Below are 18,580 nucleotides of genomic sequence, written 5' to 3'. Positions count from 1 at the left end.
TGGGGATCAATTGTTTAGAGGTGAGCACTCTTAGAGTACATACACTTCTGACTTTGAAGAATGCAATAAATAAACGTATCGGAAAAAAAATGTTCTCCTTATTCTGACTTTTAGCAAAAATAAATGAACTTGGAGGATCGAAATATCTTAAAAAGAGGAAATATCTTCTTTCTTGACAGACAAGAACAAAATCTTGTCTTTTCATACGCTGCGTGCAAATATCTGATTTCAGTTCTTATTTTTATAAAAACTTGTCTTGATTAACATCACACATGATGTAAATCAAGTGTTTTATTGTGAAATTAAACTTTTCTTTTCCCAATTAATTATTCATATAGAGTCCAAACTGCAGGAAAAATGTCCACCAACACAAAAGTGAAGTAGAAAAAATACTTTTTATAGAAAATAAAACCATTTTGTACTCCACTGTATGTTCACATCGATTTATCTCAGAAACAACAGAAACACATCAGCGTGTGTGCCAATGACTTGTGGTACTCACTGGTGGAAAACTGTGTCATTAGGAGACAGTTTTTCTGAAAATAGCTGCTAGATAAAATGCTGCTCTTAACCTCACCATGGCAACCTGAACTCGTAGCAGATGGACAGCTGATAATCATCAGCGTCTCTCATCTATGTTCTGTTTACACAGAATTTAATCGCTGCAGATTAAACTTTTCAGCGTCGAGGAAGCAACCATTAATATGAAGTATCTCAATTCCCTCTGCAGTTACTCCAGAAATGACATCTCCAGTTGTATAACTACGTAGCAGTTAAAGTTTGCATTAAACTTTTTTGCAACACATAGAGCACAGTTCTATAGTTTGTAATAAGCAAGTAGACTGGAATGAATGATGCACGTAATTTTCCGTTGAAAATATAAGCCAGAAAGAGAGAAAACAGAGAGAGAAAGAAAAAAAAGCTCTCAAGGCAACAGAAAGCTTGGAGTTGCCTTTCAGAAGAATCATGTAGGTTTTTCTTGTAAAAATCCATTAAAAACTTGCTGAAGGGTTCAACTCTTTCAAAAGAGGCCTCTGTTCATTTCTGTCTGCACTTAAGCCAACACTATCATCCTGGGGATACAAAAAGAACCTCATGTCTGATATTCCTTTAAGGAGATGCCTGTCTCCAAATTTAAAGATATTTAGGCCATGTTCCCAAGGGTTACTTTAAGTGGTCAAAACATTTCAAAATTAAAAATGTTAGGTTAAAATGTTAGGCATAAATTTTATAAGACAGTAGATTATAGATTTTTCTGAATGTATGTGTAGAGGTTAGCAGAACTATTTATGCTTGAGTAAACTAGAAAAGCACAACACGTACCGCCGTCCTCACACTTCTCTGGGGGCTTCGCCTTTTTCGCCAAGCGGGGGTCCAACCATGTGGTTGTCTTTGTATTGTGACTGTGTACCACAAAAACAGCAGACAGAAAATATCAACAACATTATTACCAGAAGGGGAAGAAAAGCTGAAGCAAGAGAACTGACTGAAAGAGTCTCCAAGCTCCATGCATAATATGCTCTTGCAGACAAGTCCATTGGTTTCTGTTCGCCTGCCGCTGTGTTTATGTTAAGGTGGCCTTTTCTCGGAGAAGGACTAAATCCTCTGAATGTGAAACATGTCTAGTTTATTCTCCAATTGATTAAATATCTGGAGTGTGTAATCAACAGAAAGAAAATCACAATAGTCTTCTAATATCTCCAGAGATAAGCGGCTTATAACCAAATATGAATGAAAGACAACACTAATAACAAGGCCTTGGAAATGTATGTTTTCTTTTTAACATGAAAAGAAAAGAAACTGGTTTTGCACAAAGAGCTTAAAATATCTTCATAGAAAGTCCAATATCCAAAACCTATGTTGTGATGAACTGAACAAGGACAAAAAAATAATACTGACAAGTTTTTTTTTTGTTTTTTTTTTGCTATTTTCTTTTAGAATCAGTGAAATTCTGAGATATTCCTTTGCTATCAAGAACAAAAGAAAGTGGATTTACCAAAACAACAGCTCTATTGTTTCCAACCCAGTGATGACACAAAAGCACAATTGTGCAGTGACAATCAAACCTAATATAATATCTCATGCCTTCTTTGACAGGTTGAAAAGTACATCTGTACTGAAACGTTTGATGTATTGCTTATCAAATTGTGAGAAGGTTAAACAAATACTAAATGAGATTAAGTGCAGAAACTAACTTGTATTAGTTCGTCCCTTATTATATGAAAAGCAAGATAAATCAAGCCTGTACATAGTTTTAAAATAGCTCTTTTTTTCATTGACTCTAAACGGTGTGTCAGATGACTAAAGTGTCTCTCAGCAGGCTATCGTCACATCAGCGCTGTCTCACTTACTCTATGAAGTAGACCATGCCAGTTTCGGTGTAAGCCATCTCCCAGTTGTAAGGCAGGGGTTCCAGGCTGTCATCGCGGGGAAGAGAGCTCCATGTACGGAAGTCCATGGTGCTGCTGGACTGATTGTAGCTGGGCACCGTTTTCCTCCAGTCCTTGTGCTCTAGAGAGAGTGGATGGACATGATAAAAAAAAGGGGAATAAAAATAGAAAAAGACAGTTAAAGGTTAGCCCGCAGGAACACAGAGGCCAGCTACTTTATATTACCTGCTGCAGGGGAGTAAAAGAAGAGGATATTCGGCTCATAAGATTTGCATGGAAGTGATGATGTGTGTGCGTGTGTGGGTCTGCCAAGGGGTTGTTTTGCATTTTCCACAGCATGTTGTTAGTCCTTTTGCCTATGTATATACACATGTATATTTCCCACAGTTCACAGTGATAGAGGTGAGAGTTCACACACGTAGACCCATTTCAATTCAAAAGCAAATACGATTTTATAATTCTTCCATTCTGTTTACACTGTAGCACACTCTTTTTTTTTTTTTTTTTTACTGAGAAACTACATCATAATGAACATGAAACATGCAACAAGGGCCCAGCTAATTCACTTTGCACTCAGTGCTTTTCCTCAGAAGATGATTATAAAAGATGAAAGACAAGAGCTTTTTATCCTTTCCTTTTTATGTAGAGCCAACCTCCCAACAATAGAAAATAATGTCAAAAGATGTAATGTCCAGCACACACCTAAAGCATTTCAAAGCACTCGTGTTTGCAAAATAAACTGCCCCACATGAGCAGTAGAATTAGTTTTAATAATCTGAACACGCTGTTCTACAGCAGCACTCTGGTAATATGGCGTCGTTTTAACTGGTCTCCTTTTGCCTCTAAGATCAAAAACACACAATTGTGCTTCATCTTTACAGATACAAAATGCACATGGCATGTTTGAAGATGTGCGCTTGTCATGTAGACACTTAGAGAACCAGCCTGGGGGAATGGCCCAAGGGAAAGCTGAGTTCATCAGCAAGGTTCAAAGCAAGGTGAGGGCCCACTTGACAGTAGGACAGTAGTTGATAATGACAGTCTGAACTCTGATGAAGAGCTTAGAAACACAGAGCTCACATTTTCCATTCACCTTCCTTTTTCATTCCACCATGCTTGTTCTGTCCATCTATGGCTGGTCTGAGATCTCTCTGCAGCAGTGCTTCAGCAGGGCAGTCATTTGTGACCAGCTTTCTTCCATAAAAAGAATCCTGGATCATTTAGTGTTTGATTTCAATATGACAGAGCCGTTGGGTAAACAGACACTGGATCTCTGCGAATCCTTTGTGCAGCTGAGCAAGCAGTGTTGGAGCAGTTTCTGTCAAAACAATGTTTCATTCTGCAGAACTTATTTTCGGCTTGGACTTGATTCAATGTTCACCCCAATTCTCTCACTAAAAAAAAAAAAAAAGGCCAGGTATGTTACAAAGCATGTAACCTACTTCTGTCACAGGAGTTTTCTCCTTGGAAGCTTTAAGGGGAGATTTACTCTCTGGAGAGACGAGGAGCTGAGCTGATTGAACTCCGAGTCTCTGTCAAGGTGACCTGTGAAAAAGTGAACTGGCTGGACTCAGCAACAGCTTTGTTAGGTGTAGAGATGCACAAATTATGTTTTTCCTTGATAGTATTTATTTCTCGTTCATTTAGAGATCTGAGTTGCTAATTGAGCTTTTGTTGTTGTTTTTCTGAAAACAATTAACAAATAAAACAGAAAAATGCTACAGGTTCTTTGTTAGAGGAAGGTTTTAATCGAGTTTAACCAATGTGTAAATTTGGTTTTTGCACTGAACTCAACCTGCCCTTTTGAGCTTTTACCATTTGAATCAATATTTTATAAACATCAAACTGTGTTTTTGAGAACCTGTAGAATTATTCAGTTCATGTTTGAACAGTGTAAGTATTTTAGAGTTGCTGTCTGTCTGAAAGCAACTTTATTTGTTGTTGTCCATCACTTTTACCAGTTCCCCAAGCTGTTCCAACTTTCCACTAGACAAGTCAACTCACTCCATCTGAGTCGTGGTTTGCCAGAGGGCCTTTAACTTTAGAGTAGCATTTTGATATTGGGCGATCTCGTGAAATGCCTTTTCACCACATTCAACATTCATTTTTGCAACAAAATGACAGAGGCGTGTAATTTTGACAAAGAAACCTAAAAACTACTTTTTCGCGCATCTGTTTTAAGGTAATCCGAGTCCACAAGACACGTATATTTTTGACAAAACAACCATGAAGTTAAACAAGAATCCAAAACAAAGTCCACTAAGCTTTTTAAAGTTAATCTATTTTCTAGACTATACGTTGCACTTTCTTTCATGCATTTGGTAGTCCTTCAACTTGTAGTTAGGTGCGACATTATGACGCATTTTTTGACTGATGCATTAAATATTAATTCACACTGATGGACAAGAGCCAAGGAATAAAGCATAAACATTACCATCTGCAGCCACTTTCCTTAACAAGTTGACAGGAAGATGTGCTGCTGGAAGACCCAAGAGTTACATCTCCATGCCCTGGTAGTTGCCAAGGAGATGAATAAAAATGTCTTTGCAGGTGAACCTACTTGGTGTTGCCGCTTTATTCAATGCGTAAGGCAGTATCACCCTGGATTTACAATGCATGCGTCTCCGGTCCTCTCCAACAGCGAGTTGCGGAGTGGAGGCATGACTGACCACACTGACTTATAGAAAGGACATCAGTGTGTCAGAAACTACCAGCAGACCTACAAGCTTTGGTTGACAGTTTCCATAAGTTCATTGAAAAGCAGGTACCCGAACCCAACGTGTCACCAGATTACATATGTTGTACAGTTTCCAAATAAATGCAAATTATATGGTTTTATTTTTTACTCTTCACGATGCATTTTTTGACTAATGCAACTTACAGTCCAGTGGGACTTGGTGACGACACATTGACTTAACAGGGTCCACTTGAATGCACAGCAGGCATTGAAAAATGTGTAAAATTCGCAAACATGAAAGAAAAACAGTTACTAAAACCTATCTTTGTAACAATAAGCAGGCAATGGTGGAATGACTGCTGTTTAATGTAACACACTGTGCTTTGAAATGAACTGACCAGGCAATCCATTGATCAGCGGGGGCCTCTCATCATCATCCTCCTCCTCGGGGACGGCGCTATCCTTCCTATCCATCTTACTGACTGAGGTGGTGCGCTTCCTGGGAACCTCGCCACTGAAGTCCTCATCAAACAGCACCTGATCCACCAGGTCAGGCTGCACCAGGTTGGGCTCTGCTGGAGGCTTGGGGGTCCCATAGTAGTTACCTTATGAATGAAAAAAAGAAAGAATGATGAAACAATAGAAATACAGAAACTGGAGCTCTAATCAACAAGAAAGCAAATGATTAAAAAATATATATTTGTGGTATATCTGCCTGTTTGTGATAGGTGATATATAAACCAGTACATATAACATTAATCAAATAAGCTGATTATATTCTCAAAATGTCACACAGCAGTACCTCAGACTCCCAAGTTCCTTATTCCTTAGACTTCTTCCTTTGCATGATTTTCACATCTCTTAACCTTCTGCTTTGTTTTCCCTCAATAACTGCACCACAGGGCGGTCATGACTCATGTAACATTAAAATCACTTCACTTACTTGCCAGCAACTAATTACACTGATCATTGAATACAGCAATTATCTATCTCTCACTTCGTGTTTTTTCCTTGATGAAGAAAGACCTTGTGTATACTGAGCATAAATATCCGAAAGACATCACAGCACCCTTAAAGAGAAGGGGATGAAGTGCAAAACTTTGTTAAATTATTTTCTCATTTAACTCGTGGGGTGATCCATCTATCTATGGGCTGGTGAGCAGTATGTGGAATGCAATTTAGGCACAGAATAAGTAATTATTCCACCTCCATTAGGATTATAAATAATGTGCCCACTAATTTATATTCAAACCATTTATTATGATTATTTGTTTTTTAAGCGTTGCTCTGTCAGATGTGTTTACTCTAAAACCACCAGATTATTTTCTGGCAGTCCATTTGGAAGATAAAATATTTACATTGTTCCTACAATAAGCAATCTCGGCTAAAACAAGGAATGTAATTGGATTAATTAAAGTATGTGGAGAAATACCACAGGAAAATGGGAATCTCTGGCAATTTAATTAGCCACCATCAACTTGATCATACTTTAAGTTACTCCCAGTTGTGAAGGAGCTGTGATATGCTGTGCTTTTGATGTACTTAAGTTTTAACACACCATCATAACAAATGCTGTTTTTGTGGAAGAAGCATTTATCAACTCTAGATCTTTTTATAGCATGAGGGGAAAGAAAAGAAAGCTGACATCAGCATGAAGTGCAAAGAACAGAGGGCTCTGAGGACAACATCACAGTCATTCCAGCAGCTTTACAGCACTAACACTGACACCACAACTGCTTTTCTGATAAGTGAGCTCATCTTGAACCCGGCCTCATCTCTGCAGGCATGCTAACGACAATACAAAGCGATCTAGGTTAATGCAACGATTGCCGATCTCCCTTCAAAGCAGGAGGAAGATTGAGGTGGAGAGGGAGGCTGGATGAAAGCCGGCCCCTCCTCTGTTGACATGCAACTCTGTGTTTACTAAATGACACTCATCCGCATTTGTCAAAGATGGCTTCATTAACAGGAGTTGCATAACGATAGCGGGGAGAGATTGGGTGTGCTGCCTAATCCCTGCCTGTCTCCCGCTGCACACTGACATTCATCAGCCAGACGCTACCTCTGTGATTAATTACTTACAAACATGTGTCTTGGCCCCAGATAAATGTGTGCTGCATATAGAGAAGTGTGTGAAAGCAGTGTGTCAGTGAAGATTTGTGGCACCATTTGCCATTACAAATGATGGCAAGCCTCATAAGCAGATGAGCCCGGGAAGCTTGTCCGGCGGTACTTGTGAACCTCGTGTCACAAGGTTGATGAGCCGGGGGAAGAGTGAGCCGACTCTTTCAAAGAGTGTGCAAGCCATTTCATGGTCGTGGGCTCAGCTAGTGGAAATGAAAAGATTCCTGTCGTCAATGACACTCTGTAGAGGCTGCACAAGGTCACGAGCCCCTTCATCTTGCCACAATCAGATAGAGCAGACAGATACACAGTCAAAAAACCATTCAACTATGACCTAATGCTCCATTCACATTCAAATCCAATTTAATCTCCTTTCCTTTTTTCTGTCTCATAAAAGTGTGACTCATTAACGCTGCAGGGAGCTCCAAAACAACTGGATTGGAATAGACGTCCATTTGGGAAAATGTTTGTATTTCTTTGCAGCAAATTACACAGTAAAACCCAGTTAGTTCTCCTTACTTAAAAAAAAATATATATATATATACAATATCATTGCCCCAAAATGTTTTAGTTGTTATTTATTTAACTGGTTAAGCAATGTTAACTTGTACAATTCTAGTGGGCGTTAACTTAAGTTAACTTAGTAAATTAGTGTAGAGATTAGTGAATGAATTAGCTCTTTTCTAACAATGTCAGCTTTTCCTGTCAGCTGTGCCGCTAGTCTTGAACAGGACTAGTTACTTTTGGTCCACTGGCTTAGTTCAGGTTGAAATCAGGGGACCCAGAGGCACTGAGATTGAGAAGGGACCAGCACACTCAGAAAGTCCCTCTGCGAGTCCCTGGCACAGATGGCTTCCAATTCTCCTTGCCAGAAAGTATGAGAGCCTCTGGCTCAACTAGCCTTTACTAAAGTTTGCAACCCACCAAGAACAGCAGGAACATACAAGTAGATTCTTTCAATAGTTATGCAAAGGTAAAAAAAAAACTGTATGACGAGATTAGGATTTTTTGTAGAAAATTGTGAAAATAACATTTACTGCACCACACTTTCCTCTTAACTCGATGATTAATAATGAGGATGTCACCATTTCACATTCAAAGTACAGAACAGCTTTCAGCAGACAATTTGTTTGGGTCAGGGAAAATAGGGAAAATGTCACATTAGTGCAATTTTAAAGTGTGTTGTGTTTATCCTTTCGCTCATTGGCTGTTTGATGTCAAATTTATTTTACTTCACCTTAAAATTTTTCTTACCGTAGTAAAAACCTGCCCACTGGTCTACACTTTGCTCTGTACAGAGGATCTGGGCTCTCAGGTATTGACAAATGATTGCTTTCTGGAGGAGTGATCTCTGTTCAGGTATTAAATTTTACCCAATCGCCAATGTTTGGCCATGATGTATGTATGAACCTCAGCAGAAATTGCCTACGCTGTAAACAACCATCCTCCACTGTGAAGGGAGAAGCGTCACTGCCATTGCTAAATCTACATGTAGACTACAATTCTGAAACAATACAGAAAATCAACGTCATCATTCACAACAACTCCCTTCTGTTTGCTGATTGACTCAGTAGAAACTCTACCAGGGAAATCAATATCAATCGGAGAAAGCCCGGATGAGCCGTTAAGGCAGATTTGAATCGAGTGGATTTGCGTACTAAACTCAGCCTGTTTGAAATGAGAAGGTTTCTTTGCTGAGCACAAAAAGCCAAAGCAACCATACTCACACAAGTCTCTGGGACCTGGCAGTTGTTTGGAACTGTGTTTGTGATCAATTTTGTCTTTGCATCTTGTTATTTTTTTTATGTCAAAGTAAAGCTCTACCATTTTTTTGTATTTTTCACCCATCTTCAGTGTTTTCTTTACTCCATTCAATAATGTTCTGAACACAACTTCTTTGCATTAACACTCTCATTCCACATGAAGAGTGAAGAACCTCCAGATATTCCAATCCGAAGCAAACGAGACCAGTGTCGCTTTCCTTTCTGAAAGTGACCTCTGTTGGTCCCCAGAAGCAGTGCTGTCATCTGTGGCCAGCCATGTCTCTGAGCCAAAGGGATGGTCGACAAGGAAGCTGCCTGTTTGTTGGGATCCTGCCAGTTCCTTGGGCAACTGATACTACCGCCTGTGTTGGACCTAAAAGGCACTTTCCCCTTTGTTTTAAGCAGATGCTGATGAGATTATGGGTGGATTCTTTGCGTCTCTTCTCTTTCCCATATTCTCTTTTCAGGTATTAGAACTAGGTTCTAATTTCTGAATCAGCCCCTTAGACAGAGGCTTCTTCTTGACATCTAAATATTAGTCAGCTTGACTTGACTAAAAAAGTCCTGATTAAAAAAAGAGCCTATGCTGCATTTTGGTGCATTTTAAGTGAGCTATTAGATCTTCATGTTCTATTATTTAATATTACACTTAAAATTGTGCAAAATATCTTCTTTTATCTTTTAAAGTGAGACAGTTAAGGTCAAGAATCCATCTTCAGCTGAAATTTATGTTAAAGATAAATCAAGAGACGGATCTGTTGTTTGATCACCGGTGATATTGTTTGATATTGTTTGGGTTATTTACATTAAAATCACTTAAACTAGCAGACATGAAATGTAAAACCTTACCAAACGCTTCATCCAAGCACTTCTTTGTGGTTGTGAAATTACACACACTGATTTCGTGAAGACTATTGTGTTTCACAGAAAAGGTAGAGTTAATAGGACCATTTATGAAAGGATCATTGATAAAGAAGAATGAAAATCACCTATGACACGACACCAATAAAATATTTTAAAATGGAGAAAAAAAAATTATGTGCAGGATTCATTAACATAATAAGCATTCAGGCAAGCCATTTGGGACTATTAGTGGAAGCATTATGATTACCTAAGAATCCCATTAGCTCAGAACCTTGAGCACAGCTCACTTACTGTACACTAATAAACTGAAGGTACTGTAATTCATGAGCTCTTCAATGAAGGACTGAAACCCATGTGAGCCATAAAAAGGAACAAATGTCCTTGTTTATTCCTCCCTTTTCATAGAAAAATGGGCCGCACTTCAAGCACTGCTAAATGGAATAAATCCCATTCCCCGGTCCGATTACTTCCAGCTCCTCTTTAAGTTCCCTGTGCAGCTGGGAGATCAACACTGTCTTCCACAGAAGCCGGGCAGTGCCTTCTGCTGACTGGGCTTATGAGTAAGGGAAGAGGAAGGGGCAACTGCTATCAGAGTATTCCCTCTCGGGGATACTGTACCAAAATCTCCCCACTTTTCAGGGCTAATCCACACGTCTCCTCACAACCAGCCGGTCCTGCTTACACTGCTTTCATCGGAAGCTGAGAAGCTCAGCGTCCTCTCAGTTCAGCTACTGTATGCTTGTCTGCTGTTTGCTCTCGATGTCTCCGCCTCTGCCTAATGTCAACATTTTACAAAGGTGGAAACCCTCCTGGCTCCAGGCAGAGGAACATCTTCTTGTTGGCTTGTCAGCTATCGATATTTGAATTTTTGGATCATTTATTCAAACGTAAAAATGGATTTACGATTATGTGAAACTTTTCACATACCATATCTCTACACCAGGGTTTTTTGTTTCTGACAAAGATATTTTCTCATATATTGATGGTGGATTTTACCGTAAAGGGGCAGTATTATGTAAAATCTACTTTTTTGAGCTTTACATCATGTTATAATGTTTGATATGTACAGCATGAGTTTTAGTCACTGAATGTAATGTGGTTACGTGATTGTACTATAAAATGACTATGCGGCTGGAAAACACATAATACTTAACTTTAACATTGGCCAATTGCCCCACTGGTCATTTTATCTGTATATGTAAGCTGATAGAGATTCACAAATGCACAGAAGAAGAAATGCACCTGTGCACATCAAGCACCAAGCTGATCTCACCTGTGAACCTCCTTCACTTTGGAAAAGGATTAGACTTTATCTTTTAATTTCATAACTTATAAGCAGCAAAAGATGCAAAAGATAGGGAATGACAGAACAGTGCAGTAATAGTACATTTTGATGTAACCGGAGGTTTCCCTCCTCAGACTTTTGGAAAAATCCTCTCCCATTTCACAGCAGCTCGGATTTGCCTCCAAGAAGAATGAGCTTAAAGAGAATGGGAAGATTATCGTGTCATTGCCATAATCATTGTGCAATGAGATAAATCCTCCTTTCCAGTTCCTTTATGAAAGAAATACAGTGAGACCATCTGACTTTCCAAGACATTTGAGTCCTGAGAAAAAGCACATGTTCCATTACATTAAAATAAAAGATGCGGACAGTCTAACATAAAACATCCCTGGTTTTGTACTCTTTACTGTAAATACCTCAACGAATGTTGCTAACTTTTAAGATACAATGCCTTTCAAAAGCATTTACATAATTTTTTTTTACATATATCCACAAAAGTACAAGTATTTCAAAGAGATTTTTTTTGAATGAGAACAAAATGTAGGGCATAATAATGAAATGAAATGAAAAATCTGTAACTATTGTACATTGACAAAATCTGCAGCCACTTTTACCCTTAAATAAAATCAGTCTCCTTCATAAACCACCAAATTGTAAATTAGAGTCCACTTATATTTTAGTTTAACCAGACATAAACTGAAATGGTTTAGACAGCATGTGTCAAATTCAAGGTCACTGGGTCAAATGTGGCTCAACATAGATATTTGCATGTAGACTCCAGATGGCCACATATGTAGAACTTCAAGATAACAGTTATTTGCTTGAATATTATTTAATCAGTCAAATCAAGTTAATGTTCTTTGTATTGTTTGCATCAATGTGTAAAGATTTTAGGACGTTCACACTGAATACAGAGAAAATCTTTTAACAGTTTAAATGGTAGTTTTATTAATACATTCTGCCACAGCAGGCCCCCAGAGGATATTCATGAAAATCACTTTTATTGGCCTACAATGAAAATGAGTTTAACACCTCTGGTTTAGACCAAATCATACTAATGTGTTAGAATGACTCAGCCAAAATTTGAACCTAACTCCAATTGAGAATCTGTGCCAAGAATTCAAAATAGAAGTTCACAGAAGCTCAACATTCAATCACTTTTCAGATGTTTATTTTTAAAAGAAAAAAAGAATACTTTGCGTTGGTGCATCATGAAAAAAATAAAAGAAATTAAGGGTATTAATACTTTCACACAAAACTGTTTATTGTGTTTACCTCATCAAAGTGCTGCCTTATAAACATTTATAAACAGCTTAAGGTGAAATATATGGGGTACCGCTCTCAGAGCTGATGTTTTGGACGTCTGATGATGAACTAAGCATACTGGTTGTGTCTGTGAGCGAGGGAGAAAAATAAGGCTGCTGATTTATCCCATGAATAAAGCATGACTTGAAAGTAAGAATGCAAGTGTGTCCTGATGTGTGCCTGTGTAAACAGCCGGTGGGATCAAGAGGTTGGATGGTTTACAGAAGGTCACCAGCAGGTGCTACATCTGCTTGCATATCCACACCTCATCGACTGAATGTTAATAGTTTAAGGGTCAAATTTCCACTTGAACATGCTGACACAGATAATACATGTAAAGACAAGGGCTTGAAACAATATATGAGCTTGTAAGCCACAGGACTATTAGGATACTGTGGAAATACAAGCAGGTGTGCATGATGTGACACCAAAAAAAAAAAAAAGAAAGAGCTTTTCCCTTTGCACGTCTTTGATTCCATTTTACCTTCATGAGATAGTTTTGCCAGGATTAAGAACAACTGATTAACATGCAACAAACATCTTCCTGCGCTGTTGACGGAAATTATTGTTCCACCAGCACAACACTTTCATCATATTAGAATATCTCACCCGGGCTGTCGCAGAGATTTTACAGAGGTCATGCAGTGCTTTTGACAACTATCGTGTTTGCCTTGGGGTTATGACTGGAAGGGGAGAAAGGGTGAAAACAACTGAGAGAAGAAGACTTGTTTACTCTCGCCCTGTGTCATCATCTGTGAATGTGGGGTTGTGAGAAAGCCACAGAGAACCTGAGAAATGGAGAGAAAAACGTCTGATCACAGAGTGATGCTCAGAAAGAAAGATCATTGCCCTGCTTTGTGGGATGCTATTTCCAGTTATTTTAATTATAATAAAATTGCAGCTGTTTCACTTTCTCCTATTTGTATCAGTAGTTTTGGCAGCAGAAATGACTGCAACACCTAATTAGGAAAAGACTAGATAGCTTCCTAGCTATCAGCTGAGGCCCTTCATCATCCTTTGATTTAGCAAAGGATTTGATCTACTGAAGAAACATAGTCTCTGCTCTGCATCAATGCCCAGAGTCCTGTCCACAAAATACTTCCAGGTGTCACTTAGGTGTCGCTGTCCTTCTCCAAGCAATTACTGAAAGGCCTGAGACAGGATTGAGGGTTGAAGCAAACACCTCAAGGTGTAAAGTATACCACTAAGGTGGTATACTTTACACTTATTTCAGGGGATAAGGCTGATTTCATGGCTTAAAAGTGTAGTGTGGCTTGGTGTACTATTTGTGTAATCTGTGCACAATTTATGAAAGAAAAACAATGATCAACACATTAAATTCAAAGAAAAAGAGGAAAAAGGAAAAGTAATTCACTAACAGCCAAAAAGAGAATTGCAGCTGAGTCGATCTGACTTCACTGAAATCAGATAATTGCTGAATTGGACCTAAGTAAAGGCTTAATTAACCATTTTAAGAATTTTAAAATGGTTAATAAGCTGGTTTGATTGATTTTAGTACAAAACCTAAACTGCTTGGTAAAAGGTAGAATGACTTTACACTGCTCACAGATCTGCTAAAACCCAACTTATTGTTTGTAAAAAATTTTAATGATTTTCAAAAATACATAAAATAGCAATGTCAGAGGCTCCAAATCGGGGCTGAATTATTGGTCACTGTTTAAAAATGCTTGAAAATGCATCTTGTCATTTAAGACCATATTAATTGTGATTTTAGTTTACCCCCAAATTACTGAAAATGCACTTTTTAATTTTAATCAACCTTAAACTTTATTTTAATAGTTCTGTTATCAGGATACAAGAGTTTAGTCCCACTTTTTTTACACTATAGATTTTGAAATAGAGCCGCTCAAAAGTAATGCAGATTTCTTAAAATCCAGAGCAGCCTTTTCCTCAAATTACAAATTGGAAAGCAATTTAATGGATAGATGTCCACACATTTTATGAATCATGTTCCATGTCAACATAATGCTTCATCATCTTGTGGATGTGGGTGTCTGGATTGCTAACTTATGGTTTTTAAAACTTCGTATTTGTGATTTATTTATAACACTCCTGCCTTTTAAAGAGCAACTTCTGTTTTTCCAAAGATGTTTTGATTTAGTTTAGTTTTTAAGTTTTATCTTTTTAATTGACAGTCTTCAGTTTAACTGCACAATAAAACTCAAGGGTAAAGTATTGGAAAATGTTTGGTTTTTACAGATTGGATCCTTTGTGGCTCACAAAATCCCTATACTCAAATACGAGTTTATTGCAATCATTGCTGGCAATGTTATCCCGTTTACTTTACATTATGTAATAGAGAAATTGGAAAAGTGGGCATGGATTTAGTTTCTACTCCTACTTTCATTTCCAGCAAATCTTTCACCATGTTTAGCCATGTTGAACTACATATACAGTATAAATCTACGCTATTACTTCAATTCGAAGGTTTCTCACACAGGACATATATACATACCATCATAGGTCCCACTCTCCAGAAGGAGCCCACTTTCCTCCAGGATCCTGAAGTCTCCAACGCTGATGAAGTTGTAGTCCACTCCAGGCACTTCCCCCTCTCGAGGAAGCCGTGTGGTGCCTGGAAAAGCATGAAGATGAGACACAGATAAACATGCAGTTCTTGACATGTTTTCATATAAGAAACGAAACAAGAGACCATTTCATAATGCAGCTGTTAGATGCAGAGGTTAGTTGAGCTATTTTGATAAATCCGGTCAGTTAGATCCAAACACTTTTAACGTCAAAAATCCCAGAAAATCAAACACTTATGTATTCTTGTACGAGTGTTTTTTTTTTTTTTTTTGTTATTGTTCTGCATGCACAGTAAATACAAGGTCACATCTTGTTTTGCAGATCAGTGGTGTCCAAATCTCTAGTGAATGGACTCAGCATTTCATTTTAGACAAACATCCTTGGAGTTTGATGCCATATTGTAAGACATTGACAGCTCATAAAGCCCTGTGGAACACCAACAGACCTGGGTTTTTTCATCTCCTATGAGTGACTGCCGCTTTTACAAATTATTACTGGGACTCTCTTGATATACTGTATGTGGCAACAGCTAAAATCAGAAAACAGCAGTGTTAATTATAGATGAGAATTGTGATGGAAGTAATGAGTTGTGTAACCTCCTGGTGTGATTGAGGTTCATTCACGATCATAAAGAGTAACCTGAATACAAATGACATGAAGGTATTGTGCGAGCAGCTTTTGCTCCCCTGGTGAAGCCACAGACTACATGAGTGTTGGTGGGAGGAATGTTTTCTACTAAGATGAACATTCAAATGGTGTCAGATTGTTTTTGTTTTTTCCAAGGGAAGCAGTGCAGTGCACACAGAAATAAACCATTTATCTGTGCTTTGCTTTCATTTGAGCTTCTTTACTGCAGCATTTAGTTTGAATTATTAAGAAATGCAAGCATGTCACTTCCTTCGGAGGGGCTTCCTCTTGATGTCACTAAATTCAACATTGCTGTTTTTATTTTGGCTCAAATGAATTCTGCAGATCATATTTTGCAGAATGGAGTAAGTAAGCAGGATTGCTATGGCATTGCTTTTTACTCCATCTTTCCTTTTTTCATTAGAAACAACTACAAACACTTGATTGAGCCAAAAGTTTCAGCATTTCCTTGTGTAGTCATTCATTTTAAATTCAGTTGACATTGAAAAATTAGTTTGCTCAAGCCTGGAAAAAACAAGCCTTTATATTTTTGTTTTTAAAGGCTTGAACAATGAAATTGTAATCTTTCCCTTTTCCATCTTGCTGTGGTCAAGACTCCTATCACACCACAATAATACAAACAACATATTAATCAGCCAGAACATGGATGGTCTCTAAGGGGTCTTGGATAAGACCATAAAACCCCCCAAATGTAATAAAGTGTAGTAAGACCAATGAGGCTCATTACTGTGGTGGCTGCACATCAGCATATTCAGGGCAGCAGGGTGGAGCCTGCAGCAGCAGTGGCAGCTAATCCATAATTTGTGACTCAAGTCCTGAGCCATCGTTGGGTCAACTGATCTGACAACATTGATTCTACCCACACTGGGAAAGTGGCACTCCAAATAATTTAATATAATGGTCTTGGTTGTCCGCCTATTATGCACACTGAGTTGCTCATGGATCTAAGCAGCAGAGAAATTAACAATCCAAAGCCTGTATCCTAATAAATATAAACTGAGAAAAAAAGGAAAATGACCACAAAAAAAAAACAAAACAAAAAAAACAGTGACCAATAGGTTTCTAACACTCACTACAGTTGGAATGCTGATGAGAATGTGGTCTTGATATGATCACATTAATCAGGATAAAATTATGAAGTTTGGATTTTGGCAACAGACTTGTTTTTATCTGCATAAACACATGCACCATGCCATGCCATAGTGCCATAGCACAAGATGACTGACACATTGATTGTCATTTGCCTTGAGGAAGAATTTCCAAACTTGGTGCAGTCCAGTGAGGGCTAAATAGTCAATTGGACCTTGGAGACCACCAGTCAGTCTTGATCTGGTGTGAACAGGCCCTTATCAAAATTTTAAAAGTGCATTCTTCAGGGATTTAATGGCACAGAGGCTTGCAAAATGCTGATTGTCATCCGAGCCTGGTGTGTTCAGACAAATCAAAATTATAGCTCATCTTTTTTTCACTGATCAATATATGTACTGCTGTCTAGACAAGGCAAATATTCTGGTAAATATATTAATGCAACAACTGGCCTGTGGAACTGAAAACATTAAAGGAAACCGGAGCTCATCAGTCAAAGTCTCTTTATGTGAAATTCTTATTATGAATTTCTGGTATGTGAAAGAATCCTATCTAGTCTAAATATTCTCTTATGTCAATTTCTAATACATGTTAGTAACAAGTAGCAGTGACAATAAGCTGCAGTTTTATATTCTCCTCATACAACAAAGAATCCTTTTGATAACACTGTTTATTGACATAACCTTAAGTGGCATTCAAGGCTTATGATGCAACTATTTTGAAATCTCACTGAAAGAAGCAGCAGCATCTCTAAAGTAGATTTTTTGGAAAAGTATAGAGTCTGTGCCAATTAGCAGTAGAAAGACTTCTGGAGGCTCAATGGCCTATTAACCAACTTCATGCTGCTGCTTTCTTTTATTTTTTTCCCATCTTACATTTTCTCCCTAATTGGACTGTGACAGGTCCTCTGCTCAGGTACAGAGCAGCAAAAAAACAACCTAAAACACAGGCATACAAAATCCCTAACACTTCCCTTTAAAGTTTATCTTAGTAAAAGCAGGTAATTTTACTTTGTGTGAAAGAATGCCTCTCATTAACAACTTGTTTTTCTTCTGGTGATAACTAAGGTCCCTCAAAATGCCCCTTAAAGGCCAATTACTTGTCAAGCAGTCATGTATCTGTCAAAAATCTACCCAAGACATCTTCCTGGATGTCAAACTGATATTTACCATAAGCTTCTCATTGTAGAGTTGTTGCCGAGGGCAACATAAAAGCAGCACACTTTGAAACGGCCTTTTAAACATCTTGTCATACTTTCACCTTAGTACAATTAGCTTTTGAGACAAAATATTCCAGTGTTTTGTTTTTTTTTTAAACACAAAAATAATCCATTTATGTGTCAATAGAGTGTTACTGCCAGACAAAAGGAGCCTAATGTGCAGGTGGGTCATAAAAAAAAAGATATATTTTCATTATGCATGGTGGTGGACTCATCATGTAATGTTTCAGTGTAGCTTCTCCTGAGTTAAACAAGATCAGTAAATATATATATATATATATATCTGTAGATGTTGCACACGCGAACAAAAGTGATGTCGAGACATGCGGTGGTTGTAAATTTGTAAATTTTACTTTCCTTCTTTTCTGAAAATACAAACAGTCATAAATCCAACGTGCGTCACAGGATGGCTGCTATGTTCTACTGAGCTTACGTTCTTCAACACAGAAACTTAGGACCCAAAGCTGCCCTAAGCGCCTGTTAAAAAATCATCTTTTTCCTAGACTCATTTCACTCTCAGCTAGAATAGTTACCAACATCTATATGAATGTTCAGCTTAACATGGACAATGAATTACAGTGCTTTTTAATAACAAAACAAAACAAAATATTAATAGGAAAGAGAATATAATCATATTTTAATGGAAGTGGGGCCTGAGGGGTTCCTTGA

General features: G+C 38.0%; 1 protein-coding gene across 3 annotated transcripts in view; it reads right to left on the bottom strand.

Annotated features, from left to right (window-relative positions):
- Nucleotides 1–18,580, bottom strand: part of magi3b (membrane associated guanylate kinase, WW and PDZ domain containing 3b) — a 152,212-nt gene that overhangs the window by 25,218 nt on the left and 108,414 nt on the right. For all 3 annotated transcript variants that reach the window (XM_015031306.1, XM_015031304.1, XM_015031305.1), the window contains exons 3-6: nucleotides 14,885–15,004; nucleotides 5,466–5,672; nucleotides 2,352–2,511; nucleotides 1,324–1,403 (exon numbers count right to left, since the gene is read on the bottom strand). In XM_015031306.1, the coding sequence (XP_014886792.1) occupies nucleotides 1,324–1,403; nucleotides 2,352–2,511; nucleotides 5,466–5,672; nucleotides 14,885–15,004 (567 nt within the window). The remainder of the gene's footprint in view (nucleotides 1–1,323; nucleotides 1,404–2,351; nucleotides 2,512–5,465; nucleotides 5,673–14,884; nucleotides 15,005–18,580) is intronic.

Source organism: Poecilia latipinna, unplaced genomic scaffold (genome assembly GCF_001443285.1).
Source record: "Poecilia latipinna isolate Pla-1442-1.1 unplaced genomic scaffold, P_latipinna-1.0 Scaffold202, whole genome shotgun sequence".
Taxonomy (NCBI): Eukaryota; Metazoa; Chordata; class Actinopteri; order Cyprinodontiformes; family Poeciliidae; genus Poecilia; species Poecilia latipinna.
Note: the sequence above shows the minus strand (reverse complement) of the source record. Positions and strands in the feature narration are given on the sequence as shown.